The 24,385-nt window shown below is 36.8% G+C and overlaps 2 protein-coding genes across 3 annotated transcripts; one reads left to right on the top strand and one right to left on the bottom strand.

Moving 5' to 3' along the window:
* Positions 1-1,813: 1,813 nt before the first annotated feature.
* On the top strand, positions 1,814-9,027 carry LOC143878522 (mitochondrial carnitine/acylcarnitine carrier-like protein). Of its 2 annotated transcripts, XR_013251006.1 has the most exons (5): positions 1,814-2,034; positions 3,516-3,907; positions 4,588-5,146; positions 6,043-6,130; positions 8,684-9,027. XR_013251006.1 is itself a non-coding variant. In XM_077380797.1 (3 exons), the coding sequence occupies exons 2-3, from the start codon at positions 3,516-3,518 to the stop codon at positions 5,087-5,089; spliced, it is 894 nt and encodes a 297-aa protein (XP_077236912.1). In that variant the 5' UTR covers positions 1,815-2,034; the 3' UTR covers positions 5,090-5,331. The 2 variants fall into 2 exon arrangements, 1 of the variants encoding a protein (XP_077236912.1); XM_077380797.1 differs by lacking the exons at positions 6,043-6,130; positions 8,684-9,027 and having other exon boundaries at positions 1,815-2,034; positions 4,588-5,331.
* On the bottom strand, positions 6,268-22,552 carry LOC143878511 (pyrophosphate--fructose 6-phosphate 1-phosphotransferase subunit alpha-like). The gene is made up of 19 exons (XM_077380790.1): positions 22,380-22,552; positions 20,795-20,967; positions 19,759-19,871; positions 18,292-18,366; positions 17,397-17,510; positions 17,240-17,307; positions 16,955-17,038; positions 16,244-16,297; positions 16,029-16,109; positions 15,392-15,485; positions 14,454-14,527; positions 14,092-14,202; positions 12,217-12,261; positions 12,069-12,125; positions 11,861-11,965; positions 11,658-11,774; positions 8,656-8,756; positions 7,832-7,997; positions 6,268-6,659 (listed from the first exon to the last, which is right to left on the bottom strand). The coding sequence occupies exons 1-19, from the start codon at positions 22,461-22,463 to the stop codon at positions 6,531-6,533; spliced, it is 1,845 nt and encodes a 614-aa protein (XP_077236905.1). The 5' UTR covers positions 22,464-22,552; the 3' UTR covers positions 6,268-6,530.
* Between the last annotated feature and the right edge of the window lie 1,833 nt (positions 22,553-24,385).

Here is a 24,385-nt window from a genome sequence, read left to right as displayed (position 1 = left end):
TGTTGACACCACTATCCTTAAACATTAGGGATGTTCTCTACGGGGATAGAAATCCTTTGATAAGCCGTTCATAGTGCTTATACAGTATAAGTATATACCCAAGTAGGGGTGTCAACGGATCCACCTATGTCTTAGTCAGGATCCATTCAGATCCCTTATGGGTCAGGATCAGATCTGAAATGTGTATAACAATATTGATCTTAATAATGTGTCTAGATTTAAGTTTGGATTCTGACCAATTCCATTGAAACCCCTACAATAGCAAGTTGTTAAGTGCCTAGATGGGTCCCACTAGTGGAATAGATTAGTTCTTATTTAGAATATATCTACTTGGATGGTAGATTAGGCATGTAAGGTAGATTAAGCAACTAAGATTGATTTATATACTTAGGCTATATAACTCAAGATTAGGTTAATCGTTACTTAGCCACTTTCATTCTTATCCTTACGGAGAACTCAAGAGAATAGACCTGGCAAAAGTGACCCGTGCCCGCGGGTCGACCCGGCCCACCCGCAAATTTGCGGGCACGGGTCTAAGTTTCCGTGACCCGTCAAAAACCAACCCGCGGGTGACCCAACACGCAAAAACACGGGTCAGGTCGGGTCAACCCGCGGGCACCCGCATTTTTACAGTATTTTCTAATCTTTTTGAGAATGTTATCATCACTGTTGTTTGTTTTTTATGAGTAACTCCTCACTTTATAAAAAGTACGGTATGTCCTGCACCGTAGGATTATCCAAAGTTCCAAACCGTCCATTAGATGGGCCATACCCTAAATAGGTTATGCCCCAAAATTATTTCCATCGGTTGATTCTAACCCTCCGATCTATAGAGGGTTAAGATCAACCCTCTAACATTCAGATTGGAGGGATAGGATCATCCTATGGAAATGATTTTTGGAGCATAACCTATTTAGGCTATGGCCCAACTAATGGACGGTTTGGATCATCCTATGGTGTGGGCCATACATAAAGTGAGAGTGCCCAGTAGTGTTGATAACATTTAAATGTGGTTTTTATTTTATTAGAATTTGCTATCAAGCTTCTCCTTTGGCAATTTCTCGGCAAGTGGCATTTGTGTATGCAAAGATGCGCGCATCATATGTTGCTAAAATGTTCCTAGTAAAAAAGTAATCATTACACCACAAAAAGTAAATTAGCTAAATTATAAAGTTTTGAATGAAAAATTACCTAGAAAGGGTTATAAAATTTTAAAATTACGAAAAAAATACCAAATCACATACCCGAGGTTATGACAATTACGGGAAAAATAGAGGCTGTCAAATCAAAATAATTATTATAATCCCATATTTGCGGGTGACCCGCGGGTTGACCCGGCCCACCCGCGGGCCGCGCGGGTCACGTAAATTTTGACCCGCCAAAATGCGGGTCATTTTCTCACCCGACCCGTGGACCCGCACCCGCATCACCCGCGGGTTGACCCGGCCCGACCCACCCGTTTGCCAGGTCTACAAGAGAAAGTATCCAACTCATTTTCAAAACGTGTCCAAGAATCTCTCCACCGCACCAACCCCTTTTTCTCGATCCAACGGTCGATATTCGTTTGCTCAGATCTCTGTATCTCATTCTTGTTTTCTCCACCTTTCCATGCTTCGTAAAATCTCCGTTTAATATAGGGGGATGATAAATTCGCACCCCCTATAGGATAATTCGCACCCCTCTAAAGGAGGAAAATGAGGCGGACTTTAACTTTTTGACGCTAAAGTGGGGCGAATTATCCTACAGGGGCTGCGAAGTTATCATGACCCATAATTCCATCCTTGAAAACGTGTTTGCATTGTTATTATTTCTTGGAAGTATTTGCGATGTAATTAAAGAAAAGATGTGATTTGTTCATGTTTTGTAGGGCAGAGATATGTTAGAAATCCATAATGGGTTAATGAATAAAAAAGACTCCTTCTCTTTCTCTTATTTTAAAGAAGCAAATCATCACCTTTTTTTTAAAGATTTTTAGTTGCAGAACACTTTAAGCTTTCATTTCTGATCACACTTGGTTTGAAGATCAGTACTCTAGTAAGTTTTTTTTTTTTTTTTCTTCTTTAATACATGAAAGAAGATGAGATGTAGAATAGATTAGATTTGATCTACTCTAACATTATTAAAAAGTGAGACAAGAAATTTTAGTACTGGTTATTGTGAAATATGTGGTCTCATCAACTGCTAAATTTTAGAATAGATTAGGTCTGATCTACTGCTGAGTTTTATTTTTAACCTTCCATTTGTATAGAATTCTTTGATCAGGGCAATATGTGGTCTATGAGAGTGATCCATGTTGGATGGTCTTACGGGTGCATCGAAGTTCTTGTTTGCATGTTTTAAGAGTAGTCAATGAGGCAGCCAACTTCTTAGCCAGATGGGTGGTTTCTAGGCCGACCTTTAACTTTTAGGGCATGTTTGGTTACCATGAATTTTTTTTTTTTTTTTCATGATAAATTAGTTTCTCAAGTGGTCAGATAGGGGTAGGGAGGGTGGGAGAAGGAGAGACTTGAGAGGGCATGAATGAGTAGAGGGTGAGAAGTGGCTAAAAAACAAGGAAAAATTAATCATGTTTTGGGTTGAGATTTTTGTTTCCTTGTTTTTCTTACTCTCTCCTCAGTCAATCCATCTCGTGTCTATCCCTCCCTCGCCATTTGGTAATCTAATATTCTAGCCAAACATGCCCTTAGGAAGCAGAGCTCTGCTTAATTATCTTGTAATTTTCGTTTGGTCCTTAATGTTTTTGTGATGTTTAGAAAGAAACAAAGTAGGTGTCTTTGTCGGTTGGGCTGATTTTTAAAGGTGACTAGTCATCTTTTTTCATTGCAGCTAGATGTTAACCTGGGACTGATTCTAATTTATTTGATGTAAGCATTCAATAATGTTGATGGTTGCTGGGCATACATTAGCATGTTGGTGATTTAGTACCGAAAATTCGCTCTTTCATGAAAATTTTCCTCTTGCCATATCTTTGATTCCTTTGTTATTTGTAACATTGGCAGCAATATATTTCTACTAGATAGTTGGGACGACTAAAGAGCATCATTTTGTCAATGATAGGTTGAAGTTGAAGGTGAAATGAGAATGTCACCTAAAGAGAATATTGGAAATGAGAAAAGACCAAAATTCTCAGGAGGAGGTTCAGAAGAAGCCTCAACATCAAAACATAATATGGTTGTGGCATTTGTGCCTTTGAGATGATGCCATACATCAGAAAAATGGTCCTTCCAATCTAGTATGATTAATCATTGAGGATGTTTTTGAGCTTTCCATCGTGATTTATTCTACTTAGAAGAGGGTAGTCATGAATGGGTGTGCCCTGTACAAGGACATGTTTAAAGTTTTAGATAGAGTTTGTCATAACTTCAATCATGGTTATTACAATTTTTGTGACAGACCTAAGGTTCACAGAGGCATTGCTTAAATTGATTCAGCTAGTGGGTCACTAAATTAGGAGACCAAAACTTCTATGGCAACAACATATAGCTTATGCTTCTCATTCTTTTTGAGTTCTACAGATGGGAGAAGTAACCAAGGACTTAGCTGCCGGGACTGTTGGAGGGGTAGCACAGTTGATATGTGGGCATCCCTTTGACACTATCAAGGTCAAGCTCCAAAGCCAGCCTACCCCACTTCCTGGTCAACTCCCCAAATATTCAGGTGGCATTGATGCTGTTAAGCAAACAGTTGCAGGGGAAGGCCTAAGGGGCTTATACAAAGGGATGGGTGCTCCACTTGCCACTGTGGCAGCCTATAATGCACTCCTCTTCACTGCAAGGGGGAAAATGGAAGCTTTGTTGAGGTCCCAACCCGGCGTTCCACTTTCAGTCAACCAGCAGTGCGTCTGTGGTGCAGGTGCCGGAGTCGCCGTATCCTTTCTAGCATGCCCAACTGAACTAATCAAGTGCAGGTCAGTGTCAAGGATCTTTTCTTTTATATGTCCTTTATTAGGGAAATGATATCAGCACAACCATGTTTTAATATTGCACACACCTATCTTGTCTTTTCTTTTTAATTGCCTTTTGAGAGCTTTTCGAAACTGTAATAACCTTTTGACAGTTCTTTAAATACTATAAGACAAAGTGTGTTAGTGAAAATATCAAACCATGGTTGTGTTGATATAATTTTCCTTGTTTTATTATCCAAATCACTGAAGCCTCTTTGTAGATGACATATTGAAAACCTTCTGGCATAGTTACTTGCTCTCTGTTTGTGATAAAGATGAATTCCAATTCTTGTGTTGACCAAAATCATTTTGTAAATATCCAAAAGGCTTTTAAATCAACCACCTATGGAATCAAGCAACTTCAAGTTTCCATACTCAGTTAAAGCGGTGGTCTATGCTCCACTGCGCTAGAGCTCCATTTTGCATAAACATCGCCCATTCAATTTTCATGAAAGGCTTATATTGAAAACAAAAAGAGAACATAACTGACATCAACCAACCACCAGTGAGTTTAAATGATCTCCTCGTTAAATATTCTGTTACTGTCATATAATGTTTTTCAAATGATGACCTACGCAAAGAGTATTCTTGTCTAAATCCTCATTTGTTATTCTTTTGATTTTGGAATTTTGATGAGAATACAGGTTACAAGCACAGAGTGCTTTGGCAGACTCTGGCCCATCTGCTGGGGCAGTAAAATATGGAGGTCCAATTGATGTAGTCAAGCATGTTCTCAAATCAGAAGGGGGTGTGAGGGGCCTATTTAAAGGCATGGTTCCCACCTTAGCACGCGAAGTCCCTGGAAATGCCTTGGTGTTTGGTGTCTACGAAGCCTTAAAGCAGTTCTTCGCTGGGGGCCGAGACACTTCAGGGCTCGGTATGGGGTCACTGCTTGTCGCTGGAGGCTTGGCTGGAGCCTCCTTCTGGGTATCGATCTACCCAACTGATGTCGTCAAGAGTGTGATTCAAGTTGATAACTACAAGAACCCAAAGTTCTCCGGCTCGATTGATGCCTACAAGAAAATCTTTGCTTCTGAGGGAGTCAAGGGCCTCTACAAAGGGTTCGGGCCAGCCATGGCCCGTAGTGTCCCAGCAAATGCAGCCTGTTTTATGGCATATGAGATGACTAAATCTAGCTTGGGATGACCTTATAGTAAGGGCGTGTTTGGCAACAATTCTGATTCAGAATCAGAATCATTTTTGGTAATTGAAATAAAAGAATCCGTTTTTTTTTTAATTTTGAAACAGAATCATCGTTTGGCAACTATTTCTAATTCTGTTTCTTGATTTTTATAATTCTAGTTAGCATTTTTCTACATTTTTGGTGTAATCTTTAAATGACATCTTTTATGGTTGAAGAGTAACAATAGTGTATTGGTTGAAAAGTACATATATTTATGTAAGTACTAGAAGAATATAGATATGTCTAGTGTTAGATTCAACAATCTATATCTAGACTGACCCCTAGATTACACTTAATCCGTAGTCCATGAACTACTTCAATCCCTAATCTATAAGTGTGCAAACAGACCCACATATTAGTCATTTCATATTGTTAAGTACTCGTTGAGATTGAATCTCAACCTCTGTGCTGGAATTGCACAGAAGAGCCCTATTCATTTGGGCGAAAAAATGCTTTAGGGAGTTGAAAATAAGCATGGATTCACAGAGATTTCCAAGCTTTATACCATTAAATCGAATACAAGATGTTTTTTTAGGTTATTTTGAGAGGAAAATATGCACTAATAAATATGAGTCGTCGGCCAATAAATGAGAAATATTGGCTAATAACCTTCATTATTGGAAACTAGCAGAAATGTCTTTACATGTTTGATTTTTTATCGGCCAGTATGACTGATAAAACTACAATATATCTAGTTTAGCATACATATCAGCCAATAAAACCTTGTATCTTGTATACTGAAATAAATCGTGATTGTCAACTGAGATAAACATGATTATTCTTGATGAAAAGAAGTTGGTTATTTAAAGAGGCAATTAAAATAACTTTGATGGATATGGGATCAAGTTGATTTTTTAAAAGAATTTTTTTAACAGTTTGTCTTAATCTGAGTTTAACAGATTTTTTTTTTTCCCAGTAGAGAGACAGTAAAATTTAATGGCTATGGAGGTAGCTATATCAGCTGGAAGCTGGTAATTTGTCCCATGCAAATGGTGCCAGGAAAGGTAATAAAATCATTTTAAAATAGGATAATGATATCCATGCTACCTTGATTTGACAAAGGAATTCTTCATTTTACAGTTTTGTGATTAGCTAATAGATGATATTATATTCTCAAAAAACTATTCAACAGTCAATCATAGAAGTGAAAAAATAAAGAGAACAGTGCCATTATCAAAACAAGAGAATGCAAATATCCTTTCCTGGTTTCTTTCTGACTCAATGTAGATAAAACATAGAAAAGGAAATCTATTTCTTACCGAAACAAAAAAAAAACAAAGGGAAATGCATATCTTGCAAGCAAATCCCCTCTGAAGTTAATACATGAAATTATTATAAACAACTCCATGAGAAGGGGCAAGCCCTTCGAAATGAGAATAAAGTATACGAATAAAGAGCGATGGCTTACAACAAGCTTGGGCTTTTTGAAGTAGAGGAAGGCATGATAGAGAGTATCTCGATGACAGAAGCCATAGAACTCACGGCAGCCTTCAATACCTCTTGTGAACAACCAGGCTTCACTATCATTTTCACCTGCACACAGACCATTGAAGGTGCTTATAAGGATGTGAATGTAGTTTGGAGGAGTTAGTTAAAATGGAACTGTTAGTTGAATAGAAGAGTTCCATATGTTCATAAGCATCATGGGGCTACTTTTGAACAAGGTTTCAGGTTTCGGTTTCGGTTTCGGTTTTGGTTTCAGTACGTGTTTCGATCGTGATTGAAATGGGGAAAAGTGAGGTGAAAATGTTGGTGATAATACTGTAAAATTACAGAAACCTATATATATCCAAATGGTGGATATTTAAGATGAAATTTCGGGAAATGCTAAAATAAGCACTAGCCATCGCATAAACAAAAAAAACACCCATGATGGTTTTACAAAAATGAGAGAATTAAAAAATAAAATGATTTTACAATATTGAGCACCTAGTGACATGTGTTGCCGCGCATGTCTGTGAATTCAATACATATTGCATTTCACATGTAATTCATATAGGGGAAGTGATATATCCGCCCCTTTTGATTACTACGTGGCAATCAACCCCATTGAATCCTTCTGACGTGAAGTACATCAGCCCCTCTGGAGTCATTGATACACTGCTGCTAGGTGTCCCAAGTAATCAAAAGGGGCGGATATATCACTTCCCTTCATATAAATATTGACACACACACACACATCATGTTTTTTCGAAAGATAAGGTATTTTATTAATGAGGTAACAAAGAAATTAAAAGCAGTGTGTACAATGTACAAGGAATACACATACATCACATTTCACATACAATTCATATAAATATAATTATAGAACACATATTGTTAAGTATACCACTAATACACTTATAGTTTTGGTTTCAATCTGCATATCGATGGGATGAAAATAGAAATATTTCAGTCGCTTCGTACCAGTTTCGGTGAAAATTTAAAACTATGCATGTGAAGAAAGCTATGGCAATTTGACTTGAAAATTGAAACCCCTATTGATGACAAGAAGTGGTTGTTGATATAGAAATGGACGTTGATATAGTATTTGTTTTACACATTATGGTTAGAAAAGAAAAAACAACTATCTGAGGTTCCATCCCAACTTACCCACCAAAAAAAAAAAACTACTATCTGCATTCTATTGAAAGTTTCAAACATAGACAAATGAAACTGAAAAAAAAATAGTGCGCGTAAGGAGAGAGTTGTGTTGTTGAATGCACCTTGTCAAGGTAGCCCTGTAATTCCTTTACCCGCCCCATGTAGTCTTGGTCCTCTACACAAAGACTTATGGTCTTACTATCTGAACCCGGTCCTTCGAACTGAAGGGGTCCTGGATTTGCGTAAAGGTCATTCATCAATAGCTTTTCAGCATCACGGAGAAGCAATCTGTAAACACCAGTTACCTGATAAATACTTTTGGTAAGAAGAGAAATGACGACGAAATTGAGTGTCATGGAGAAGTAAGAGACAACAAATTATTGCTAGATCAAGCCCAAACCCATAATATCACATTGAGGATTGTAGGGTTTTGATACAATCTTCCCTAGATGAAAGACCGATCAGTTTTCCAACTCCTATTGGGTGTGTTTTGTGATGATAGGTCCACTATGTTGTTTTGTTGCCAATCATGTATTCCATGAAAAGGCTATGCATATGAAAATTGATTATCTTTTCATAAAGGGCATCTACATTAGGATTCATCATGATTCATGATTATAAGTTCCAAATGAAGATCAGTTACAGAGTGTTTCTACCAAGGCTGCTAGCGAAGAACGAAACTCTAAATGGATGGCATGTTAAAATGTAATCGTGACTTTAGTTGCTTTAAAATTATGCACTAATCAGTTTTTTGAAAACTAAAATCAGGATTACCAAGAGATTGCATATTGGGCAAAATCTGGAAAAGATGACTAGTGACTTGTTTAATGATAGGAATGCTTGTAATTTCTAAAGATTAAATATGACCATAGTAGTGAAAAATAAAACTTTTAAACCAATGGCTAATACTAATTTTATGTAATACTGAAAAACTAGAAATGCTTACTGATGAGGTTTTCCTTTCAAATCCACAGCAGTCGGATGAATGAATGGTTTTCCAATCAAGGAGGCCCCGGGACCATGCAACCTCTTTACTGTCATCATTGCCTGCCAAAAACATTAGGAAGAATATATTTAAACAAATGATAATATTGTGATTACAGAGTACATGAGCGTTGGAGGCTGTGTTTCATGGATTCTTTGCCTCCTATGTCCAATCCGTGTCAACACGTTCCGAAACGCGAATCAGATATGGATTCTCGTGGCACACATGGATTCTTGTCGTAGCCGTGTCCTACACGAATCCTATTTTTCAGGCAAATTTGACACGTCATTGTCTATTTTAAAATGCGAATCTCGTATATTTTCCCTTTAAATGTGTTTTGTTAACTTTTTTTAATAAAAATACAGCCCAACTTCTCTTAATAATAACCCTAACATGCCTTGACAATTTACCCTCGAACATAGACCCCTTTCACCCTCAAAATTTTCACACATATTATATATATATGAGAAAACGGTTCCTACAGTGTTCTCTCTCTCTCTCTCTCTCTCTCTCTCTCTCTCTCTCTCTCTCTCTCTCTCTCTCTATATATATATATGAGAGAAAACGGTTCCTACACATATGTGTAGAGAGTTCTCTACACACTAGCTTAAAATACAGTGGGGGCTCACATTGTTTGGGTGATCCAAGCCATCCATTTTAAAGGCCCTCACATAGATAGGGTGTCTACAAAAAATCAGATCCATAGGATCATCCCTACCCTACGATTTGTGGAGGTAAAATGGATGTCTTTAAACCTTCACAAATTAGTATATTTTTTGCCTCCACAGTTCGAATGGTTAGGATGATCCTATGGATCTGATTTTTTGTGGACACCCTATATATATATATATATATATATATATATATATATATATATATATATATATATATATAGTGTTCCTGCACAACTGCTCAGATAGCTTATCTGAGCAGCTACTTCAAAAACTCATGGGGCCCCACATTTTTGGGGTGATCCAAAGCATTCATTTGGAAGGCCCTTTCATGGATAGGGTGTGTACCAAAAATGAGCCCTTTAGGATCATCCTAACATTGCCATTTGTGGAGGGAAAAAATGGTCAGAAAGTGTCTGTCCATTTTCCCTTCCACCTTTGATTGGGTTAGGATGATCCTATATGGCTGATTTTTGGTACACATCCTATCTATAGAAGGGCCTTGAATGCTTTGGATCACCTCAAAAAATGTGAGCCACATGAGTTTTTGAAGCAGCTGCTCATATAAGTTATCTGAGCAGCTGCGCAGGAACACTACTCTCTCTCTCTCTCTCTCTCTCTCTCTCTCTCTCTCTCTCTCTCTCTATATATATATATATATATATATATATATATATGAGGAAAAGGATTGTGAGCTTGAGCGTTGGAACCTTATGGTGAGCTTGAGCTCTCAAACCAATGAGGCCCACATTGTTAGGATGATCCAAAGCATTCACTAGAAAGGGCCTTACATAGATAGGGTGTGTACAAAAAATCAGCTCCATAGGATCATCCTAACCCATCCATTTGTGGAGGTCAAAATGGACAGACCACAAATCTGCCCATTTTTGCCCTCCACTTTTGGAGGGGTTGGGATGATTCGATGGAGCTGATTTTTGGTACACACCCTATCTATGATAGGGCCTTGCAAATGAATGGTTTGGATCCTCACAGAAATTGTGGGACCCATGTGATTGGTGCACTCAAGCGCACCATTTCCTATTAGAGCCTGAGCGCACGAACATATTCCTCTCTCTCTCTCTCTCTCTCTCTCTCTCTCTCTCTCTCTCTCTCTCTCTCTCTCTATATATATATATATATATATATATATATATATATATATATATATATATGGGATTTGCTAAGGTCCATCGCAAAAGGCTTTTTGTGTGTTGTCTCCATTCACGAGGTGGCTGGTCTGACGTGCGACAGACCAGCCGTGAAAACCCTTTTGCGAGGGATGCTAGCAATTCCCTATATATATATATATATATATATATATCTTTTTAAATTTTTTATTTTATTTAATAAAAATTACAGAATCCACGAATCCTACTTTTTGAGGTTTACTGAATCCTACACCTCAAATCCATATCGGATCCCGACATGCGAATTTGAATCCATGCAACACAGATTGGAGGTCTTACCCCGGTGACCGAAAAATTTAACTATGTAACAAAGTAAGGTTTATGTGATAAACTTGTAAGAATCTTACAGAAGCAACGGTAAAATAGCAAGTACAAGTGTGTTATGTCTCATCCAATGAATATAAATTCAGTAGAGTATATACTACATGGGTTAGGGAAAGATGCATTTAACCAAATCTTGTATTTGAAAAGGGTAATGGATCAGTGAGACATGATACAATCATAAAAAGGACTTAAAAGTTGTATCGTCCTCCATGGAATGGGCGTGTGCATCAACTTGGTGCAGCTTGCATTACCAATATTGATAGATAATAGAGAAAATTGGACAAGATTTTCATGTTCATCTTCACTTATTAATTTTTTACTTTTTCACCAGTTACCTAGATTTCTATGAAATGATAGAATGCAGCTGATCTCCCAAACTGCTATGTGTTTGTGACTAAGATGGGTTACAAAAATGGTGCATTTTGAAGAGGAAACCAAGCATCTATAAATTACCATAGTAAACTAATAGTTGAAAGTTGATTTGATATGCTTTTAAAAGCCAAGGAAATATTATGGAAAAGTAAAGGATGTGTCATTTTTTTGTAGACAAAGGATATGCCCTTCACAGATAAAAAAAAGTGATATCATGTGGGCCTTTCCCAAGTGGTTATCAAGAAACTCATTTTTGTTTTGTTTTGTTTTATTCTGAAATATTCCAATCTCCAAAAAGAAAATACTATATAAACTGTACTGATTTTAATTAACAAGATTAGAATCGCAAAGACTAGATCTAAAATTTCAACAGTTAAAGGAAATAAAAAGAAAATGGTTGATAGTTAACTGTCAATGGAGCACCACCACAACACCACTTAGACACATGATGCTTAAGGTTGGTCACTGTAGCCATGTAACCATTAACACCAGCTGCAAGAAGATGATAAGAAACATGGCCAAGAACCTGCATTTAATTTACACCAAAACTAGTTATGTATTCCAAATTTTGATAGTAAAATTGGTATCAATTGGGACAGTTAAAATCCTTACATATGCATAATCACAATCAAATTTAGATGGAAGTGATCCTCGAGCCTGATACCCGAAGAAATGGCAAATTGAATTGAATTTCTTCCCTTTGTATGTGCCATTTTTCTGCAGGTAGTTGATCAATCAAAGTCAGGACTAATTGAAGACATATCAAAATTTGCAATATAATCAATAGTGGGGAACAGTTAACTAATAATTTCCAACGTACCAATCTTGTGTTCATCTCTGTCTCCACTAATTGAGCTACAAGCATCTCCGTTTCAATCTATAGTGATAGAATAAATATTGAAATTAATTTATTTTCGTGCGTAAAGTAAAATTATTTTCATCTTAGAGCATCTAACTGATATGTTTACCTGAGACAACTGTGCAGAGTCATCTGATTCTGGAGAAAGAAGAAGCTGCATCATAAAGATCTCATGCAAATTAAGAGCAGTGAAACATGATCTATAATACTCAAAATTCCTATTTAAATATTAACCAAGCAAACCATATATATTTCAGGAAGGATAAAATAACTGCTTTTCAGGAAGATCAAAATGCCTTATGTGAGAAAGGATGAAAAGTGCCACAATGAAATTGCATTTCTTTCCTCAGTTTAATCAAATTTGGTATCTATCATTTTTATGAACTGGAATTTCTTTCTTCAGTATCTGGAACTAGAAAGTGAAGTGAAATCAAATTCAAACAGGTCTGAGAAGAGTCCAAATCAGGAAAATGTATTTATAGCATAAAGTCAACATAGTCTAGTGAACAGTTCAGTGAAGTTAGTCATCAAAGGGAAAAGAATGGCTACTGATGTGAGAGCTATCTCAAATGATGTGATGCATAAGCTGATGGTTTACTAGTTATATGATATATTAGTAGCATCTAAGTACCATTCAAAAAATAAAAAAATAATAGCATATAATCTTACTAAACTCAGCTGAAAAACCACTGCACACCCTATCAAGCCTTTACTGATTTTTTCTTTTCAAATTGTATCACACCCTTAATAGATTATGGTCAACTAAAGACTCATGTTCCTTTACAATTGTAAGATCCCACATCGGAAAGGGAGAGAAAGTTCTTGGGCTATATATGTGAAGTCTCCCTCTTCCTCTGTAGACGCGTTTTCAGTATCTCCAAGGGGCCGGCCCGCATATTGGTTCGGGCACGGTAGTGCTGCTGGAAAACAAAACCGGGAGGATGGGAAAACCCAGAACCGGACAATATTTGCACAGTGGGGTGGGGCATGACAAAATGGTATCAGAGCCATACCTCCCTTGGAAAGGGAGAGAAAGTTCTTATGCTGTATATGTGAACTCTCCCTCTCCCTCTCCCTCTCCCTATGTAGACGCATCTTCAGCATCTCCAAGGGGCGGACCCCGCGGAGTGGGGGAGGGCACGGTAGTGCTGCTGGAAAACAAAACCGGGAGGGTGGGAAAACCCAGAACCGGACAATATTTACACAATGGGTTGGGGCGTGGCAACAATGATAGCCTTAAAAGGACTAGGAGATGTTCTCTTGAAACAATCATGATTTGTATAGGTTCCCATTGCCAAGGGATGGGGAACTGAAAATGCTTCCCAACTCATCTTGGTTTTCTGATAAACCCTCGGGCAGCAACACACAATCTCGTCTTCCCTTGAAAGCCCCACCCATGAAAATCACCTCACTTTTTTTGGATCACTTCCTTTGTTTCATTATTATATCCAATAAAGATACATTTCTCTCTCTTATCATCAACGCTTTTCTTTTATTTTTTTCCTGAGGCTTTCCTGAGCAGGATTGTAAGATTGCAACCTAGTGATAAACTGATAAGCCACTAGAATCCAAAACCACGTTGCTACTACGTACACCTGGTGGTCAATCAAATCAATTGGTAAAACTGGATCTTTTATGATTCCATCATGCATAATTGAGTTACGAAAACTTTTGCATACGTATCCTACATCGAAAGTGAATTGTTTCTAGTTTAAGTTGATCACTTATACTACCCCAAACATCTGACTGCATTTTTCAACTTAAATGGAATATTACAACCAAAATTGAAAAATAATGTATACTAGAGATCTGTTTCGTAAGCTATTGGGCAAGACTGATTACCTTTGGAAAAGGACATCCACATATCGAAAGATACTGAAGATCGAAGTAAAGGAGCAAAAAGAAGCACTACTAAAGTCTTTTAACTTTTCTTCAATAAATTAAACTGCAATGGGTAGAAGACGTAAATTAAATTTCAGGTTACCTGCTTCTTGATGAATGGAGGCAGGAATTCAAACAAAGCAGATGCCCAAGGTGACAGTTGTGAGGAGATGTTGGCAACTGAAACTCCTTTCTTATGAAGACCATTTATTTCCTGTGAGAATCACCTTTCACACTCAGAAAAAGGGTAATTCAGGAAATAAATTCATCATTATTTATTTACACCTGGTGTAGGAAATAGAACAGATTAACGATTTTCATTACTTATTGTTTTTTACATTTTAATCTGTATTATAAATGCAGTGATTATCTTTTTAATGGTGGGCTTATCTGCATGACATCATGTCTTTCACAAGAAATAATTAGATAAGCTGATAATTATCTTTCATTGATGACCTTTCTTACCTGCAATAGAGCGTATACTTCAGGTATGCATTCAATAAGCCCCTCGGGCAAAAGAATCACCCCATGGTATTTGTCTGACATGACAGAAAATTTAAATGTTAAATATGATGAAAAGGGTGACGATGCTGATGATATAAACCATTCTCCTATTCTTCAGAAGGGAAATATAACTTTTACTCACTTAAATCATTTTAAGGCATGTTATTCTGATATTTCATTTTTTAGATGAACATTAGTTAATAAAATTGCTTTGAAGGTCATCTTGGGGCCATGTCTTTCCTCTGCACAGGTTTTTTTTTTAATGAACATGGTATGATCCAATCTGGCAAACCCTCATGATATAACAGTAAGGTTCTCCTTAATTACATAGGGGGGCTCTAGCTCTGTTCAATCCAGACCTTGGATCTCCATTGGCCCAAAAGTCATGCTGATCGAACAATTCTAAACATCAATTGAAAGCCAGCTGATGGATCTGTTAACAACAAAAAACGTATAATGGAAACACTCTCCATTCAATGGCCAAAAAGTACAAATTAATCGGGTATTTAAAGACTTGCAAAGCCACATGATTTTTGGGCATGGAAGATTCAATCTGGGGCAGGTGAATGGTCTAGATTGATCAGATGTGGGGCTTATCTATGCAATAATGCTTACCTCCTTATATAACACATGGTGGCACTGCATAGTCCATTCCTTATTATGTAACAGTCTTTGCTCAGATTAGAAGATGGATCGGACATTATGATGTCAAGAAAAAACGATCATTCATTATCTATAATTACTAAGGAATTTATGGTTACTGTGAAAAATGATCAAAGATTAATCACTTAACCATCCATGGTATTTGGTTGACTAAAAACAGATGTTACCACAAAAAATCCATGAAAGCAATGGCATGGCAGATATGTCTATTTCCTGTATAACGCATAAAAGCTTACCTTTTTCTGCTCTAGCTTGAACTGCATCACATATCCTTTTTGTTAGATCAAACAGGGTGAGCTTGGAGGAAACAACCTCCTCACCAAGGATTACCTGGACACAGAAATACACAATATTAAGTTTAGGGAAATGATTTCAGCACAACTATGTTTTGATACAGGCGCTCATGTATCTTGTCTTTTAGCATTTAATTGTCATGTAAGTGCTTTTTGGGAACCGTAAAAACCCTTTTACAGCTCTTTAAATAGTAAAAGACAAGAAACATGAGCGTCTTGTATCAAAACATGTTTGTGTTGAAATCATTTCCCTAAGCTTATTATCAATCAAACAATAAATAAGCAAACTACATAAAAGGGAATGATCCAGTGCAACACATGAGTCACACAAAAAGTGGCGTGACTCTATAGCCATAGAGGTAGTGTGCAACATAATATTATGTTCCGATGAAGTTGCCGTCCATTTGTTAGCTGTTAATGGACGATTAGGATTTCCCAATCAGAGCAATTTTTTGGGCCAAGATTAATGCATGGAAAGTCCAGATTGTTCGAGGTAGAGTGCACGTGTGCGGTGAGGCGGGCATGGCATTAAATTTTTACAACTAAAGATAAAATATTATGGCTAGCAATAAAAACTAACCATATTTGGCTGAGACTGGAGCGCACATTCTAAAGCAACATGAGATGCCTTCCTTCCCATCAGCCGAATAAAATAATAATACTGAAAGGCACAAGCGAGAAGCTCTTGAGAATTCGTTCATGTGGATGTTTTAATTTTCTCGGCAGAGTAGTGAAAGAAAATTTTATGTAACAAAGTGAGAGTTGTAATGGCATTTGAGAAATGTATGGTTTTACCTTTTCTGCAGAGAGTGCATCAGTGCATAGATTGCTGATGAGTTGAGAGTTCACCTGAGGATAGTTCCAAAGAAGCAACATGAAGCTTAAAATTCATACTTTCCATTTTTTTTTTAAAGCCAAAGACAAGTAGGTGGGCACTATATACTATACTAATCACAGGCAGAGAGACACAAGACAGTAGAGTGTTCTACCACAAATGTTACGTTTCCCATGTTATACAAGATAACAGAAAGGTGTATTTAGCTTGGATATGATCCATCAAAGTAAAAAATAATGTTTACATGCATTTAAAAATCGCAAGTAACAATTACAGGTCATGTTTTAAAGATGCATGAAAAATTGTTGTAGGTGATAAAGTAACAATTAGAGGTCATGTTTTAAAGATGCATTTAAAATTGTTGTAGGTGATAAATCCGAGTCTAGATTGTTCTAATGATTACATGCATTTGAAAATCTCTAGTGACAATTAGAAATCATGTTTTAAAGATTCATTAAAAAATGTTATGAGTGATAAATCCTAGTTGTTGAATTCAGACTAGGATCCATTGCTTGTTTACAAATTCTTTCGCTTGTAGTTAATAGTTCTTTTGCATGGCAGTGAGAAGAAATAAATAGTCCTATAGTGCAGAGGACTACGTTAGAAGTAAGAACAAATAAATGATAGCCTGTTACTAGGCTGAAAGATAAACAGAAGGAATGACAGATCACCTTGCATATCGTATCAAACCCAACATTAGCTTCAACAAACTGGTTCTTCAAATCCCCATATAAGGTAACAGGAACACCAATCACCTATCAGACCAAAAGTTACTATTTAGCATGCGCAGTTTGATATTCCGATTACCTTTAATTAGTTCATAAAAGCATTCGGTATTCCTCATTTCAAAAATATCGAACAATCTGCAACATGATTCAATAGAATGGTCATCTTACAAAAAAATTAAAAGAAAAACCCTGTGGAGATATTAAGACAAGGAGGAGTATATCAAACACCTTTGTTTGGCATTTTGCTTCCACAAATGTCTCAGCAAGCTGAGCTGCATCAGTATTAGATGTGACACCTAAATGAAAATATGCAGAGTGAGAAAACCAAGTTAAAAAATTGGGGTAAATTTTTTCAGTCAGTGATGTTATCCATGTTAGATTCTACCTCCTATAATCACAAGCCCATCTAACTTCAATGTTCGACATGCGTCCAATGCCGCATTCACCTGCTCAGTTGTTCTTATCTGATCCTTTGTTCTTCCAAGCATACCATACCCACCTAAACAAGTGAGAAGCAAAAATTTAAGTTTGGCATTGCTTGAAGTGATCAATGCATGTATTATTTAGTCAAGTTTGTTCTGTCAGGAAAAAAATATTACTATCTTTGCATCAAAGAAAGAAATATGGGTAATGGTTATCTTAAATGTACAGAGAGAATTGCCCTAGAGTATTTCCCAATTTCCATGCTACTAAATTTTTATTGACTGAATTTGTTGTGACTTTGAGCCAGATTTGCGAGTTTCAATTTGCAAAAGAAAATTCCTGAACATATGTATAATGGATCATGTATCTGGAAACATACTCCCATATCTTCCTAACATGGACAATTTTATCAAACAGGAGTGTCCTGTCAACATAGTTGATATTCCATAATGTTCCAAATGTATGAAAATACCATTAAACTCAACATTTCCACCTAAGCCCCTCAGTTGGGATTTGAATTTCAAAGAATAAATAAAATATAGAGACAAACTTTTGATTTTTTTTATTCAGAAATTTTAATTAACCTTTCCATGCAGCATCAGTGAATGTAGAAAATGTCTAATTGGAGCAACTTTAAAAATTACAAACAAAGAGAACTAAAAAGATTAGCTATCCAAGTAAATTGAAACACTTCAAACCAGTGTTTAAATTGGCCATATACGTGTCTAATGAGTCACCGAAATTACAGTATACATTTTGTTCCTAGAAGGAAGCAGTCATTGCACGATGTGGAAATTAGAACAAGGATATGAATAAATCCAAATGAAAGTTGTGTAAGAAAGTAGCTTGATGCATACCTTGATTGCGATAAGTCATGACAATATCCCCTGTAATCTCTAGGGCCTTTTGTGCGAATAGACCTTCAGTACCTCCTGTTAATACCAGAATGAGGATATGAAAAATAAGCATTCTAGACAAGGAGAGCCATCCAGAACAAGGATATATATATATATATATATATATATATATATATATATATATATATATAGAGAGAGAGAGAGAGAGAGAGACCGGTTTCTACACACTAGTGTAGATAAGGTTTCTACACACTAGCTTAAAATACAGTGAAGGGCATATTGTTTAGGTGATCCAAACCATTCATTTGATTGGCCCTCACATAGATAGGGTGTCCACAAAAAATCAGCTCCATAGGATCATCCCAACACTATGATTTGTGGAGGTAAAATGGACGTGTATAAACCTTTACAAATCTGTCCATTTTTTGCCTCCACGGTTCGAAGGGTTAGGATGATCCTATGAAGCTGATTTTTTGTGGACACCCTGTCTATGTGAGGGCCAATCAAATGAATGGTTTGGATCACCCAAACAATGTGGGCCTCCACTGTATTTTAAGCTAGCGTGTAGATAACTTATCTACACTTGTGTGTAGAAACTGTTTTCTCATATATATATATATATATATATATATATATATATATCCATTAATTGGAACTCATAATTTCTAGCTATTTCTAGTTTGCAGTGTAAAATCATATCTGCAAACCATATAACCTTTGAGAACTACGAAAAACTACAAAAAATAAAGGTGAGCCGATGGTTGACTGGGAGAGTTTTCAAACTGTTCGAGTTTTGAGGATGCATGCAGTACTGCAAGAAAGACATTATGACTATTCCACTGGTATTTTCACAAGGAAGTCGTTGTCACTAATCTGGGGGCACTACATAAAGCACCAAAATAGAGTACAAAATTCATAGGATCAAATTTTCGTATCAGGCCTCCGTTTATATTTTCTTTAGTATTTCATAGTGGAAACGTGTTGCACACAGGATTTCTCACTGAAGATCAAATGCAACCCACTTTCAGCTATCCTTCATCCAATGAATGAGCTAACTACAAAGTATTTTCATGATTCACGAAAAATAAACTGAAATATTATTCACTTATTAAGTGCTTCTAAAATTTTATTTATTCCTAGTTATGTAAGTTGATCAACCAGATGAAGGCAAAGAAATCCAATTAATAGTAATACAAGTAACATAAATCAATCAATCCCCATATATTTGAAAAACGATATACCTTTTTGTTGATTTATAGAAAGAAACTCAATGAAAAATAACTGATAATGAAAGAATCCTGTTGAACATGCCAAATAGTTGCTCCTATGTTTTGGACAAGCAATATCATAATTAACAATCTTCTACTTGAAAAACATTTTGAAAACTAAAAAAGCAAGTGAAGTGGCCTTGAGTAAGTTGGCAACTAAGAACTATAGTTAGGAACATATCAGTCTATAAATACTCACCAAGGAACCCAAACAATGTACTTTTCGGACTGTGAGACTTGATAGCATCATAAAGCCCACAAATAACATTGTGTCCTCCTGGAGATTGGCGTCCACAGAAGACAACCCCAACCCTAGAAACATCCATTTGGTAATGTAAGTACTAGATACAAGATCAAAAAAGAAAAGAAAAAGAAGCACATAAATAAAAAGTTGATGTGATAGACTAAGGCAATAATCGAAATACACCTCACATAGATTGGACATCAGGCATCCAAACAAAAGATTTGAAAGGTCCCATTAAAAAAAAATATCATTTTCTTTCAAACTATGTTGGCTTTCAAAATGGACTGCTGAATACTGGATCTATGTAAGTGAAAATAAATCCAATCAATGAAACATGAAGTTAACCACTTCATGTATAAAAGTTCAAAACCGACAATTGAAATCCAATTTATAGAGAGATGTGGAGAAAGAAATATTTTGTAAATTTCAACAAGCACTACCCTCTGAAAGATAAAACAACAGGTACTACTACTTCCCCCATAACTAAAGTCGATAAATGTTAACAGGGAAGCGGATTCATTCCTGATCTGCATGGAGTGACTAGAGACACTCTTGTTGTTTACAACCACTTTGAGTACAGTTGAGTGTTTTTTTTTTCATCGATGCTGTATGATTAATTGACCAGCTTGCTCGATTTTTCTGTCTCTCTTTGATTTTCGAACAAAGCTCTTGTTGCCACTAAAAAAATAAAAAAGACTTTTAGTTTGCTCTGACAGGCTCAAATTGGAAACCTGATGAAGACAACTCTTTAAAAGAGTTGAGATACATGAGAATAACTTTTAAGGTGTGTTTGAAGGTGAGTAGCATCCTCAAAAATTTAGTTTTTACATTTTCAGCTGTGATGGTACCAATATAGCAACATAAAAATGAAAAGCTACAGATTTCTATATGGCATATCAGTCTTCTCTTCTTGTCAAAGTTTCATGTATTGTCCAATTATATTGACCGGGGAATGTTATAAAAAAAATGGAAGCAATGATGCATTCAGTACCTGATTGCAGGATGTTCTTTTTTCACTTGAGAATCAGGGACACTTCTAGATGAAGTAGAGAAATGAACTAATGGTTTCCCATAAGTCAGAGGAAATGACCGACTGACTGACTGGGCATCTGCTGGATCTGCAACAGCAGTAGCATCACCTAATTCAATTTGAACTGTAGTTCCCTGATTGATTAGAAATATAACACAGTTAGATCAAGTGTTCCCACATTCTTCTAGAAAAAATTTAGTAAAATTACTACAAATAATATATTTCATCACCGCTGTTGGGAATTCTGGATATTATTCATGAACCAATTAAAAGGTCGATTTTGTCTTACCAATCTATTGCATAGGTATGCCATTTAGACCTCAAACCACATAGTCTGAGATGATTACAAAACACATTATTTAGTGTCTGGATGGCGAAGGGTACCTTAAGCACTAATAGAGAAGGAAAATAGTGCAGTAAAACTGCCTGCTTATGAGCTGTCGAGAGTTAAAGTCGAAGCCATCCAAAAGGTCATGGGTAATGAAAACACAAGGCTCTATTAACTCTAGAATGATTTTAGTAATCAAATTGCAGAGGCTAAAATTTAACATAACACTATTTCCACTTAATATCACTTTCAAAGATTCATATATCTACAAGATAAAATGCATCTCAAACTAGATGAGGAAGAGCACTTTAAATGACGAGAACTCGAAGATTCAGTTAAGCTTACCATGCAAGAATATTCGAATAATCCTTCACAACAGACATATAGTGGTAGATAAATGTTGAAGAAAATGGATGGAGATGGAGGATGGTAGAATTTGGTGGAGAAACTATAAGAAAGATTGTTTCAAGGTGTGTTATTATATACAGTGAAGATACAATGAAGCACAGTTGATAAGGCGATGTTTGTTGATGTTATGCATAAACAGAAACAGACTCGGTCACCTTCAGATTTTGCAGGTCTGTGGATACAATTCTTAAAGAGAGTGACCATGTGGCACGACTCAGTCTTCCTTTTTTCCAAAGTCAACAATCTAATTTCCAGAAAGGCTGATAAGTGTAAACTGTTTTTATTTCATTTCTAAAAAAATTATCAGTGTATAAGTTTTCAGGTCCGAGTTGCACCAATTTGGAGCTGTTTGGGTTCTAGTAACCATTTTTGTGGCCGAGTAACCAAGTTGAGTCCTACCTTCTTAATTTTCGGTTCGACTAAGCCATAGATCAGTCTCTGTTTCATCTCCAGTCATCTCCAACACTAACATCTTTTTTGTTTTTTTTAAATAGCAGCATCATTTTTGTTATTTTAGTTGTGTATTATGAATTTCAAACACAAGGAGTTAATCCAAAGGTCAGATCTAGTTCTAGATCTGATCAATACATTCTAACAATTCTCCCAAAGCAGCATGGATCCATTAAAATTCTAAGAGGCAAACCATTTAATTAACCACAAAATCATCAATAAAGGACAAAGAAATATGATCTATGATCAAACAACATCTTTAAAAAAAAAACAAGAACCACGACTAAATAATCTCTAATTTCCATAAATTTCTGTAAAATATAAAAAAAAAGGCGATAAAAAAAGTAAAAAGAATAAAACCTCAAGGCATGAAGGAAGCTCAGGCAAATAGAGGCTTCGATGCTTCTGCAAGCCCGATAACTCCATCACGGATCCGAAATCCATTTCTCTCTTGAGAAAAGGGAAAAGATAAAAAAAAAAACGAAATGACAGACTATGGAGAAAGTAGGAAAAAAAATTCCAAGATTGGGATTTTTGGTGTGTGTTTATAGACAAACGCGGGAGAAGAGGAGAAAGAAGGGCGGCTTTTTCGAATCGAAATGTAGAAAAAGAAATTCGTTTTAATTATTTCCATCCGTGTCCCTAACGGTTGAATCTGGGCCCCACTGACCAAGGGTGACGGAACACACGAAGCGGGGATCTAACGGCATGCTATCCGCCATCCTTTGTGCTGACGATTTTCTCCCCATCCTTATCGTAGGCCGTTAGATGCAGACGTTATTACGAATATGCCCCTAGAATATTTCGCTTGTTACATAAATGTCCTTTTCTCAATATGTCTCCATACGCGGATGTAATTACGAATATACCGCTACTAATTTTCAGTAGTTACGGTAATGTCCTCTTCTCCTTGTGCTATGCCTACGGGTTTTGACTAGGGGTGCAACTTGGGTCGAGTTCAACCAGAACCAAATGGGTTCAACCCGATTTCAGCTTGGGTTAGGTTGACATTTCCTCAGATTGGATTGGGCTAAGATTGGGAAAAGCCATCTCAATTTAATTTTGGGTTGGGTTAGTGCTGAAGCCTTAGGCAACTTGCTTGACTTGACGTGAACCCCTGACTCCCTTCCTCCTAATTGTATCATGATTTTAAAATCTTACGGTTATGATTTATTTATTTTTTGTATTTTCTTTTCTATTTTTGTATGGGCCAACTTAACTCCGCCTGTGTTTTTCACAGCCTGTCACCAAGCCAGGATAAAGGAAGAGGGTTGGTGTCAGATTGGCACCCGGGCGTAAACTTTGCCCCTCTTCTATGAAATGAATCCTCTGTCTCGGCCAACTTAAACCGAACCCGACCCGATTTGAAAAACCAAGTTCGACGGGTCGGGTTAGGGTTGAGAGATTTAGAAACAGGTTAGGTTAGGTTGATCCGAGGCATGGGTTGGGTCCGGTTAGGCATGAGGTAATGCCACCTCGGGTTGGGCTAGAGTTGGCCACAACCCAACCCGGCTCAAGTTGTAACCCTAGTTTTCATTCTAGCATGAACATCAAGTGTAGCTTCTCTTCGAGTTTGGCCGCTGGTATCGTTCATCGTGTGATGATAGGGACTTTCAATCTGGTGGGACACCACATTGATGGGTTATCATCCAAAATTTGTCATGATTGGATGATCCTAGCGTTTGATATTGGTAAGAAACGGAAGGCCGATAATGAATAAAGAAAGTCCATTGAAAGCAGATGGAGGTCAGGGCCGATCATCCAAAATTTGTCACGATCGGATGATCCTAGCCATTGGTAAATGTATTATTTACAAACTTATTTATTCAACTTTCTAAGCTAATAATTATTTGTCACGATTATTTATATGTCACGATCCGAGGCTTGGGTTGGGTCCGGTTATTTATTCAACTTTCTAAGGCCGATGATCCAAAATTTGTCACGATTGGATGATCCTAGCTCTGTATGGTTGCCGGGTTTTTTTTGTTCCTGGGAGTTATGTGGGAGAAAAAAATACCCTGGGAGATATGTGGGAAAAAAAAAGTCCTAGAAGTATCCTGGTAAAATAAAAATCCCATGTTTGGTTATGTGGGAGAAAAAAATACCCTGGGAGATATGGTGGGGAAAAAAAAACCTTTGTTTGGTTGCTTGAACTGTTGGGTAGAAAAAAATTCTTCTCAAGCTTATTTTTGGTTCCTGAGTTTATTTTTGTTCCTGGGGTTATCATGGGATGGGATGAAAAGGCAATCATTACAAAAGTGGGATTAAAAAATTCACCCCACAGGTAATCATTACAAGAGTGGGATTAAAATAAACCTAGTGCTAAAAGGCAACCAAACATGGGATGGGACCAAAATTTAACTTAC

This window comes from Tasmannia lanceolata, unplaced genomic scaffold, assembly GCF_043159265.1.
Source record: "Tasmannia lanceolata isolate RefF3 unplaced genomic scaffold, GAP_Taslan_0.1 ptg000002l, whole genome shotgun sequence".
Taxonomy (NCBI): Eukaryota; Viridiplantae; Streptophyta; class Magnoliopsida; order Canellales; family Winteraceae; genus Tasmannia; species Tasmannia lanceolata.
The sequence above is the reverse complement of the archived record's forward strand: the minus strand, read 5'-3'. Positions and strand labels throughout refer to the sequence as shown.